Source organism: Miscanthus floridulus, chromosome 7 (genome assembly GCF_019320115.1).
Source record: "Miscanthus floridulus cultivar M001 chromosome 7, ASM1932011v1, whole genome shotgun sequence".
Classification (NCBI taxonomy): domain Eukaryota; kingdom Viridiplantae; phylum Streptophyta; class Magnoliopsida; order Poales; family Poaceae; genus Miscanthus; species Miscanthus floridulus.
The window spans coordinates 53,445,168-53,456,888 of record NC_089586.1 but is presented as its reverse complement, the minus strand read 5'-3'; the positions used below and the strand labels follow the sequence as shown (position 1 = coordinate 53,456,888).

The following is an 11,721-nucleotide window of genomic DNA, read 5'->3' as shown; positions in this document are numbered from 1 at the left end:
AACTATACAACCACCAAACTTATGATAAGCTATTCTCTCTGTTCTAAATTATAAGTTGTTTTAATTTTTTTTTAAATAGCATTTACTATGTACTTATATTTAATGGATGTTTCGGTATGTAGTAAAAGTTATGTACTTACAAAACTATCAACTTACAATTTAGAATAGAGGGAGTATTAACTATCTTCTCTAGCTATTACAACACATAAAAACTTTAGTTAGTTCAAATGGGTTCTTAGCCTTATGTTTCGAAAGATTGCCTTGGATCCTTGGCGGTGTTAAGGTGGAGTTTGATCGCTTTGGTGTGCTAGGTGAAGTAGCACAGTCTAGCACCTTGGCCCTTCTAGGTTCGATATATATACCTCTTCTAGGTGTTATATATATACGACTACGCTGGCTACAAAATAATTTATTCTGTAGCCACTTTGAGTTACGATAATTACTATGTTAATTTACGAGATTATAGTAACTTCTTACTAAGTAGTTTACTATAACGTTATGGTAAATATCTAAATGTATTACAGTAACCCAACTATCGTAAATATGTATTGACATTATTGTAAATTAGTATACAAAATTATCGTAAATGGAGGTAGCTACAAAATAACTTATTTTGTAGCTGGCTACTGAATATACTCTCGCTATATATATATATTTATATTTAAGATGGTGCGACAAGATGCACATAATCCACACACTCACACTACACGTGCACACACGTGCGTACTGTAGGTATGTAAAGAAAGAGATTGGAAGGCTCTAATCTCCGGTGTGTGTATCCTACTTTTTTTTTTTTTGGAAAATTCCCATCAGACCAAAGGCCCTTTCGCAGGCTATATTTATGAAAGTGGAAATTTTTCCACCGGACCAGAGGCCCTTTTGCAGGCTTGATATGTTTATGAAAGCGGGGTACACTATGAAATAAAAGATGAACTATAGCCATGAAATTTATAAACTACATGATAATGCCATTATTTTTTATAATATGCTAAATCTCCTCAACAACCTTCTAACATAGTTATTGGGATTAGATGGACATCGAACCGGTCTGAGGTTCTATTAATGGTTTGCTTACTCCAATTGAGTTGTCGGCTAAAGAGCGAGACAACAAACAAATGCTCACACAATAGTGGTGGGAGCACTTCCTTTTGGAGTTCTAGCCCTTAAGTATGGGGTTTGATTTGAATTCCCTTCTATCAATGCATTTTTCTCTCTCTGTTTTTTTCTACTCTCCCTTCATGTGGCATGCACTACCCAAACTCACCAGCTTTCTAACGGTTTGAGTCCAATTTTATAGCGAACTAAACCAGTGCTCTTTCTCATTCTAGTCTGGTAACTAACTAACTATGCTTATAATCGGCTTGGAACTTATCGGCCGGCTTATCAGCTAGAATCTACAATATTTTTCTCTCATAACAAAATATGCTTTAATTCCAGCTAAACAAACTACTAGTAGGTGCTAGGAGTTTAATTGCTTGCCTGAGCGTTTTTTTTCTTTTTATAAAACATTGTTCCAGCATGATACATGCTTCCGAAGTACTCCCTCCATATCTATTTCTGTCGTCGTGGGAACCGTGGCAATCAAGCTTTTTCAAATTTAATTAAGTTTATAAAAAAATTAGTAATATTTATATCTCTAAATAAATTTACTATACAATTTATTTAATGATACTATTTATGTACTATAAATATTAATATCTCATTTTATATGAGTCCGTTTACTACACAACCATATGTTTTATGCAATTTCAGCACATGAATTTTTTTACATCATAAGATTAAGATCCAACAACCTCCATCATTCTTCTACCTCTGACCTTCTTCTACCTTCAGACAATCACAAGATCACAGATCCACAGATCACGTATCATAGAAAATAATTTTTTTTTCTATGAAAGGACAAATTACAGAGCGATTGGTTTCATTGCCTGTCCATTCGTCATGGGTCATCGTGTCGTGGGGCCTCTGGCCGGGCGTGATTCTCCATGCGCGAAGGAGGCAGTCGAGGTGCAGAAGTCGCTCAGGATAGTGGAGACGCAGAAAGCGCACTGCTAGTGCTGTGCTGCCGCGTGCGCTCGCCGTGTGTTTTTTTTGCTAAAAAATTTATGAATTTTTTTGTGCTAAAACACATGTGTGTTGTATAGTATTTCTGTTATTAAATATGTTTGAATTCTTAGTGAACGACGAATAAAAACGGACAGGGTGAGTAAGCATTCATGGACGAAGGACAACACTGGAGCCGGCCGGCCGGCCGTGACCAACTAGTAGACAAGGCACGGAACAGAACAGAACAGAAGTGGGACAGTTGGATAGTCGTCTTTGGGATTCGAGGAAGGAGTCCGGGCCTGCTCACCAGTTGACCACTGTTCTACTCCGCCCGCCTTCTCAGAGTCCGATGGCCCACCTTCTCGCCTCTCCGGCGGCCGCGGTATCCACCGGCCACCGCGTCTCGCCCTCGCCTCGCTCTTGCCCTTCCCTCCCGCAGCTGAAGACGACCGTACCGTCGTCGATAGGAGCCGCCGCGGGTCCCCCTTGGCGGTCATGGAGGGGAGTGGCAGCGGTGGCCACGGCCGCCACGGGCTCGGATAAGGTCGGTGAGTGTTTCCTGCGAATCGTTCTTCAACTGTGGCTCTAGGGCAGTGGAGGATACCGTTGTACCTCTGCATTTTGTTCTGCTGGGGGCGGGGGTTTATTTCAACGTATTATACTAGTAGCATTTTACATGAATTTCAAGTGCCACGGTGGTTCGATATTGCCTCGCGTAGATTTGCTATGCCCATGCGTGTTGCGTTTGCGTTTCATTTTGTTTCGAATCTGAGGTAAGTAGTAACTTCTGTTAATAAAGGCCTGCTGCACTCTTTCTGAAGTCATAGGGCCATAGGGGAGACTTCCCTTCGACGAGTTTATGCAAATCCTCTGCGCACAATTATTTTCGAACTCGACTCATATTTTCTGACGAGACATGTGTAGTGGTAACTCTTCCGGATCGAATTCGAGTATTTCGATGTACTCAGTAACTCAGAGTTATTTAGCTGTGTTCTTCAGGACTTCAGGTGGTGGGCAGGTACTTTCATGATGATATGGGATTTTGGCTGTTCGTATGTGGTTGTTGCCTTGCTGCCTTGTTGTTGGTGACTTGATTTGATGATGACCCTTTCGATGGCAATTTCAGGCCGGCTGCTTTTGTCAAGTGTGGGGATTCCTAGTTAGTAATAGGATTGCTTCCAAGTTGTGTCTTGACTCCCTCTCCTTCTCTTGTTGATTGGGATGGGCTGGAAATGGTTGGGTAATTTTGAAAAATTATTCTGAAGATTGTACCCGTGGTCCACCTTCGCATTGATGGATAAGTCATGTGTGGCTGGTCTTTGTGGGGCTGTTGTTGCTCACATGGTCCTTGTGGCTGTTTTTCTGTTTTTAGGACAACATCTTAGACTAGAGGACATCATCTTAGAGGACAGCATCTTAGACTAGAGGCCAATATCTTAGCTAGGACAGCATATTAGCATCTTAGACTAGCATCTTGGCATATGCTTGACTGGCTAGCAGCCTATAAATATGTAACCCCAACCCCTCAGATTGGTATGGCATTTGTGTGAGCTTGTGTGAGAAATAGACAAGAAAATTGCCCCAACTCCTAGTGTCATCCTCTCTCGATGAGAGTAAGAATTCTCCTACTACCAAGAGTGAGAATTCAGTTCTTGCCAAGGTATCCAGAAGTGCAAATCGACTCTACGTCCTTAACGTGCAGGTGGCACAACCCCTCTGTCTCGCTGCTCGTCGGGACGACGAGGCGTGGCAGTGGCACGAGCGTTTCGGGCACCTTCACTTTGAGGCCCTAAAGCGGCTCAGTGCCACGGAGATGGTGCGAGGCCTGCCGTGCCTCGACCATGTGGAGCAGCTCTGCGACGTCTGCGTGTTGACGAAGCAGAGGCGACTCCCCTTTCCCCAGCGGGCGAGCTTTCGAGCCAAGGAGAGGCTCGAGCTTGTGCACGGGGACTTGTGTGGCCCGGTGACACCGGCCACACCGGGAGGACGACGCTACTTCCTGCTGCTCGTCGACGACCTCTCCCGCTACATGTGGGTGATGGTCCTCGGCAGCAAGGGAGAGGCTGCGGACGCCATCAGGCGCGCGCAGGCTGCTGCAGAGGCGGAGTGCGGCCGCAAGCTGCGCGTGCTGCGCACCGACAACGGCGGCGAATTCACGGCGGCTGAATTCGCGTCGTACTGCGCTGACGAGGGCATTCAGCGCCACTACTCCGCGCCGTACAGCCCGCAGCAGAACGGCGTCGTCGAGCGGCGCAACCAGACGGTTGTGGGGATGGCTCGGGCCCTCCTCAAGCAGAGGGGGATGCCGGCTATCTTCTGGGGAGAGGCGGTGGTGACGGCCGTCTACATCCTCAACCGCTCGCCTACCAAGGCGCTCGACGGCAGGACGCCGTACGAGGCTTGGCATGGGCGCAAGCCGGCGGTCTCCCACTTGCGGGTTTTCGGCTGCCTCGCATTCGCCAAGGAGCTTGGCCACATCAGCAAGCTCGACGACAGGAGCACTCCGGGAGTGTTCATCGGCTACGCGGAGGGCTCGAAGGCCTACCGCATCCTCGACCCGAAGACACAGCGTGTGCGCACGGCGCGCGACGTTGTGTTCGACGAAGGGCGAGGATGGGCGTGGGACAAGGCGGTGGACGACGGCTCGGCTCCGACGTACGACGACTTCACTGTTGAGTACGTCCACTTCGAGGGAGCTGGGGGAGTAGGCAGCTCTTCTTCGGCGAGCGCGTCTACCCCAGTCTCCGAGCCTCCACCGACCCCGGCACCTGCTACTCCGACAGCACCACGCTCTCCAGCCAGGACCTCGGCTGCGATGAGCTCTTCGCCGGCTCCACCACAGCCGGCAACGCCACGCACTCCAGCACCGACAGGCACCACTCCGGGCACGTCTACTCCACCACCAGCTCGTGTCGAGCACGGCCCGGTTGAGCTCGCTACTCCGCTCTCTCAAGACGAGGAGCGCGTCGACGCGTACCACGACGGCGAGCCGTTGCGGTACCGTACGGTGGAGAACCTTCTCGGTGACCAGCCGGTGCCGGGACCGGTGCCTCACGACCTGGAGGCGCAGTTGCACCTTGCGTGTGACGACGGCGAGCCTCGGTCGTTTGCAGAGGCCGAGAGCCACGCGGCATGGTGCGCCGCGATGCAGTTGGAGATGGATGCGGTTGAGAAGAACCGCACCTGGGAGCTTGCTGACCTTCCTCGTGGTCACCGCGCGATCACCCTTAAGTGGGTGTACAAGTTGAAGAGGGATGAAGCCGGCGCCATCGTCAAGCACAAGGCTCGCTTGGTGGCACGAGGTTTCGTGCAGCAGGAGGGGGTCGACTTCGACGACGCTTTTGCTCCCGTGGCACGGATGGAGTCCGTGCGACTCCTCCTTGCGCTAGCTGCCCAGGAGGGCTGGCGTGTTCACCACATGGACGTCAAGTCGGCGTTCCTTAACGGCGACTTGAAGGAGGAGGTCTACGTGCACCAGCCGCCGGGATTTGCGATCCCCGGCAAGGAGGGCAAGGTGCTCCGCCTGCGCAAGGCCCTCTATGGCTTGCGGCAGGCACCGAGGGCGTGGAATGCCAAGTTGGATTCCACGCTAAAGGGGATGGGCTTCGAGCAAAGCCCGCACGAGGCGGCCATCTACCGACGGGGCAATGGAGGAAATGCCCTGCTGGTGGGTGTCTACGTCGACGACTTGGTGATCACCGGCACCAAGGATGCGGAGGTGGCGGCATTCAAGGAAGAGATGAAGGCCACCTTCCAGATGAGTGACCTGGGGCCTCTCTCCTTCTACCTGGGAATCGAGGTGCACCAGGATGACTCCGGGATCACGCTTCGACAGACCGCCTACGCCAAGCGCGTCGTTGAGCTAGCTGGGCTCACCGACTGCAACCCAGCTCTCACTCCGATGGAGGAGAGGCTGAAGCTGAGCCGCGACAGCACGACGGAGGAGGTGGACGCTACACAGTACCGGCGCCTTGTGGGGAGCCTTCGCTACCCTCGCCCACACACGGCCGGACTTGGCATTCTCCGTCGGCTACGTTAGTCGGTTCATGCAGCGACCGACGACGGAGCACCAGCAGGCTGTGAAGAGGATCATCCGCTACGTTGCGGGGACTCTCGACCACGGCCTCTACTACCCGAGGTGTCCTGGGGCGGCACACTTCGTCGGGTACAGCGACAGCGACCACGCCGGCGACATCGACACTAGCAAGAGCACGAGCGGGATCCTCTTCTTCCTCGGCAAGTGCCTCGTTAGCTGGCAGTCGGTTAAGCAGCAGGTGGTGGCCCTATCCAGCTGCGAGGCCGAGTACATAGCGGCCTCCACCGCTTCGACTCAGGCGCTCTGGCTCGCTCGACTGCTTGGTGATCTCCTCGGCAGAGACACTAGAGCGGTGGAGCTCAGGGTGGACAGCAAGTCCGCTCTGGCCCTAGCAAAGAACCCCGTGTTCCACGAACGCAGCAAGCACATCCGGGTGAGGTACCACTTCATCCGAGGCTGTTTGGAGGAAGGGAGCATCAAGGCGAACTACATCAACACCAAGGACCAGCTTGCGGACCTGCTCACCAAGCCCCTTGGGAGGATCAAGTTCCTTGAGCTCTGCTCCAGGACCGGGATGGTTCAACTCTCCCACAAGACGACGCACAAGACTTAGGGGGAGAATGATGGATAAGTCATGTGTGGCTGGTCTTTGTGGGGCTGTTGTTGCTCACATGGTCCTTGTGGCTGTTTTTCTGTTTTTAGGACAGCATCTTAGACTAGAGGACAGCATCTTAGAGGACAGCATCTTAGACTAGAGGACAACATCTTAGCTAGGACAGCATATTAGCATCTTAGACTAGCATCTTAGACTAGCATCTTGGCATATGCTTGGCTGGCTAGCAGCCTATAAATATGTAACCCCAACCCCTTAGGTTGGTATGGCATTTGTGTGAGCTTGTGTGAGAAATAGACAAGAAAATTGCCCCAACTCCTAGTGTCATCCTCTCTCGATGAGAGTAAGAATTCTCCTACTACCAAGAGTGAGAATTCAGCGACTAACACGCATATCTTCTGCAGAAGGTTGCTTGTAAATTCAGATTCGTTTAGATAATTCTGGAATGATAACCACTTTAGCTCTTCCTTTTTTTTTTATGAAAAAAGCTCTTTAGTGTTAACCTGAAGTCCTTTCCAGATTAGAAAAGAACAGAAAAACTCTGATAAAATTGGGTGCTCAACATTTTATTTATGTGGACTAGGTAGTTTCTTTTCTTTCACTATGATCATTTTTTTTCTGTATCTAAGGGTAAAAGGAAGGAGGGTACGAGCCTGCTAGGCAGGGGCATTAATTAGACAGAAATATATTATGAAGTACAATGTGTTTCAATTACTAAGAACGCGACACCGTCTTACGATTTAAACCTTATAACAATATTTTTCATGGAACTAAAGAGTATCTTTGCCATGCAGCAGCGACTGGAACAATTGCCAATGCAAACGAAGTTCCTGTATTGTCTTTGTCTGAGGTGGACTTTCTTGTCTTTTGTATCTCTGGTGGCACAAGTTTAATTTACATCATTGGTAACATTTATTAGACAGTGGTTGGATGCTCTTTCTCTTTCGAGAGATTATATTATTGGTCCTACATATGCTCTCTTCTTGATTAATTCTTGAGAGATCAATACACAATTGTACATCATATATCCATTGTTGAAAAACCATGTTCGTTTCATGTGTAGTTTTTTAGAACTATTGTTATGAATAGTAATGGAAACATTAACTCTGCATGACTGCATCTAAAGTTCTGTATACACTGCAAATGTATGAATGAATTCCTTTGAAGCAACTCTTATCTGTTGCTGTACCTTCATCTCCATCCACAACATTTATTTTTTATAAATCCATGAAAGTTGGCCATGGGTATTACCAGTAAGGGAAAATTGGTTCTATGATTGTTTACAAGGTCTTAGTTAGTTGATTAATTTATGTAGTTTCTTGTCTTGATTGTGCTGTGAACTGATATACTTCGACTCTAATTCCATAATTATTCCCTCAAGGTTGCCGAAAGGCTCGATACATTCCATGTGTCTGGGGCTAGGAATCAAAATTACATGGCCATGTACTCTAGTATTTTTGGTGGAATTACAACAGACCCTTCTGCAATGGTGATACCAATTGATGATCATATGGTTCACAGAGGTCATGGGGTTTTTGATACTGCTGCTATTATGGATGGGTGAGCTCTTCTATAATATAAATGTGAACTACATATTCATTGCAAATAGAATAACAGTTATAAAACTCACCTATTTAAAAATTTCCTCATAATATTTTTCTTGTGTGAATGTGAACTACTGAACTTGGGAAGAAAATAAGAAAGCAACGTCCCTTTAGGCCTTTATATACATATTTCTTTGAATTTCTGACTGAGTGATGTTCCTATTATCTTATTTTCTACATTGACATATTACTGGTAGTCACCTCTATGAGTTAGAACAACACCTTGACCGCTTCCTGAGGTCTGCACTGATGGCCAAAATACCATTACCTTTCGATCGCTCAACAATTAGAAGCATACTTATTCAAACTGCAAGTGCATCAAATTGCACCCAAGGATCACTCAGATACTGGTTGTCTGTTGGACCTGGAGACTTCCAGTTATCTTCATCTGGCTGCGCAAACCCAGCCCTCTATGCTGTTGTTATTGAAAGTCCATCCTTACTAGTACCATCCTGCTGCAAAGTGCTCACATCATCTATACCGATAAAGTCTCCTCAATTTGCAGTCATGAAAAGTGTGAATTACTTGCCCAATGCACTCACCAAGGTGGAAGGCGAAGAGAATGGTGCATTTACTGGCATTTGGTTGGACGATGAGGGCTTTGTTGCCGAGGGTTCTAATATGAATGTTGGCTTTGTGACAAAGAGCAAGGAGCTTCTCATGCCGTGTTTTGACAAGATCCTGAGTGGGTGCACAGCAAGACGGGTTCTGACCCTCGCTGAGCATCTAGTAGCTCATGGAAAGCTCAGCAGGGTAATATCAAGGAATGTGAGTGTTCAGGAAGGGAAGATGGCTGATGAGATGATGCTCATCGGTAGTGGCATTCTTGTCAAACCTGTTGTTCAGTGGGATGATCAGATAATTGGTTCTGGTAAGAACAATTATGCATGCTTATTCCATATTGCATTTCAATAATAAATGTTGAATAGGAAGCCTGATAAAATGAAGTTCTGCTATATGTTGTATGAAGTTGACGTTAGAAAGATTTGGAGTGTGACAATACCTTTAGCCACTTAGAGATTAGTCGATACTTCTGGTTAATCAGCCATTTTTAGCCTGTATTTGAGGTGCAGCTGCCTAGATGTAAGCCTAATCCTGAGGAAGTTTGCAAATTAATAGGAGAAAAAGAAAAGCTTCTATTCCTGTGGGTCCGGGTTATAACGGTTTAGATCAAAAGATCTACTCACCAGTGATTTAGCTCCTACATACCCATTTCAATGAATGTGTTGGGAGATCACATGGTTGATGATTTTGTTTTAATAGGAGCAAGCAACATTGGTAGTAGATTGAGCACAAGAATGGTTAATAGGCTTTTAACGTGTTGCTGGCTTACTGCGACTCCATATATAGAGCAAATACAAACTTTTTTTTTGAGGGACTATATATCAAATATTTAATGCTAATTGTTTTTCTCGTTTCTTCACAGGACAAGAAGGCCCGATAGCTCAAGCGCTTTATGACCTTATTCTTGAGGACATGAAATCTGGTCCGCCGTCTGTTCGTATCCCCGTCCCTTACTAAAACTGTTTGAAGTTTTGCATATGATTATAAGGGTGAACAATGATGTGTTGGTTATCAGAGTTGTAGGTTTAATTTGGTCATGTAAAATCTATGTATTAAAATATATGACATCTAGGAATGCTAATTATGCAAAAAAAAGTTGGGTTCTACAGTTGAGTTTCCCCTGAGTTCATGGATTTTCGCTGGACACTGCTGGGCGTGTACCCTTTCTTCATTTTTACCTTTTTGGCTACCTGATGATACCTGCCCACTCGTTGGTCATAGCTGCAAGAAAATATCAATTTCGGGTGTGAAAGTAAATAATACCTCAATTTGTTTCCCTTCGCCTTTCATGATCTCTACTAATGGTGGCGATATCTATATACAAGATATTTTCCTCCTGGGCTGTGCTAATTAAACCATTCTTTTATACATGAGTTGGAAAAGTACTTGCTACCTCTCTACCTACAAGAAGCATAAAGCGAATTGGAATCTATCACATTTCAGTGACTACCAATAAATTAGATCGCCACTTAACATAGCACAATGCAATGATCTTAGGAAGGTGTTGTATGCTTCTAGTCAACTCTAGGGAGCAGCTCAGGATTGGTGGGATTCTTTCCAGTATGGACGTCTCAACGACGCTCCTACTATCACCTGGCGGGAATTCAAGGACAATTTTCGATCATATCATATTCCCGATGAACTAGTGGAATTGAAGCAAGAGGAATTCAGGTCACTTAAGCAAGGATCCATGTCTGTGGCGGAGTATCGTGACAAGTTTGCTCAACTATCACGCTATGCTCCAAATGATGTAGCTGAGGATAGGGATAAGCAACGCCGATTCCTCAAGGGACTTTATGATGGCATGCAGCTCCAGCTGATGTCCAATACCTACCCTAACTTTCAGTCATTAGTGAACCGCGCTATTGTGATTGATGATAAGCGCAAAGAGATGGAAGCCAAGAAGAGGAGGCTTCAAGGGCAAGTTTCTAGAAGCAACACCCACCTACGTGCCTATCCCCAGTAGGGTTTTCAGCAGAGGAATCAAGGACCATCTAACCAGAGAAACCGTGGTTAGTATCCTCAGTGTAACCAGTTCCAGCAATGCCCTCAGTACCAGCAACAGTTTGGTAATCAGCGTCCCCCGCAACAGACCGGCAATCCGGCAACACGTCAGGGAATGCCCAACAATGCTTCTATGAAGAGTGGTGCACCCAATAACCCTAACGCATGCTACCGCTGTGGAGAAGTAGGTCACTATGCTCATCAGTGTCCAAAGAAGCAGAACCAGCAAGCTCCACAGAACCAGAATGGCAATCTGAAGTTCAACGCCCAACCAACTCACACTGCAAAAGTGAACTATGTGTCATCTGATGCAGCTCAAGAGACGCCTGAGGTCATGTTGGGTACGTTCAGTGTCAACTCTATCTCTGCTACAGTACTTTTTAATTCAGGTGCTTCGCATTCATTTATTTCACAAGCTTTTGTTAGAATGCATAGCATACCTTTATGTGCCACGAAAAACCCCATACTAGTAAATTCACCAGGAGGTAGTATGCCCGCTTCTTATTGGAGTCCCTCAACTAGTATATCCTTAAGGGGGGTAGACTTCAAAGTGAAACCTATTGTGTTGAAAACAGCGGAAATTGATCTTATTCTGGGAATGGATTGGATGAAACAACACCGGACAATGATTCAGTGTTAGGAGAGATCTGTTGTTGTGACATCACCCAATGGAGATAGAATCTGTGTAGAAGTGGTAGTGCAAGCTCAACCAACAGCCACTGTGAACTAGCTAGATGGTGAAGCCAATAAACAAGATCGTGTTGTGGAGGAGTTCCAGGATGTTTTCTCCGATGACTTGCCAGGTATGCCACCTGACCATGATATTGAATTCATTACTGAATTATTACATGGAA

The 11,721-nt window shown here is 46.6% G+C and overlaps 1 protein-coding gene across 2 annotated transcripts; it reads left to right on the top strand.

Annotated features, from left to right (window-relative positions):
- Positions 1-2,312: 2,312 nt before the first annotated feature.
- Positions 2,313-9,953, top strand: LOC136467000 (D-amino-acid transaminase, chloroplastic-like). Of its 2 annotated transcripts, none has more exons than XM_066465559.1 (5): positions 2,313-2,594; positions 7,493-7,545; positions 8,077-8,255; positions 8,497-9,170; positions 9,726-9,953. In XM_066465559.1, exons 1-5 carry the CDS (start codon positions 2,396-2,398, stop codon positions 9,818-9,820), a joined length of 1,200 nt encoding a protein of 399 aa, XP_066321656.1. In that variant the 5' UTR covers positions 2,313-2,395; the 3' UTR covers positions 9,821-9,953. The 2 variants fall into 2 exon arrangements, with proteins under 2 accessions (XP_066321656.1, XP_066321655.1); XM_066465558.1 differs by having other exon boundaries at positions 7,490-7,545.
- Positions 9,954-11,721: the final 1,768 nt, after the last annotated feature.

What these genes read in the sequence shown, in the direction of transcription:
- LOC136467000 (XM_066465558.1), top strand. Translation starts at nt 2,396, where the DNA reads ATGGCCCACCTTCTCGCCTCTCCGGCGGCCGCGGTATCCACCGGCCAC. An exon ending in ACTGCTGCTATTATGGATGG is followed by an intron (nt 8,256 to 8,496) that starts GTGAGCTCTTCT and finishes TATTACTGGTAG; the next exon opens with TCACCTCTATGAGTTAGAAC. An exon ending in TGATCAGATAATTGGTTCTG is followed by an intron (nt 9,171 to 9,725) that starts GTAAGAACAATT and finishes GTTTCTTCACAG; the next exon opens with GACAAGAAGGCCCGATAGCT.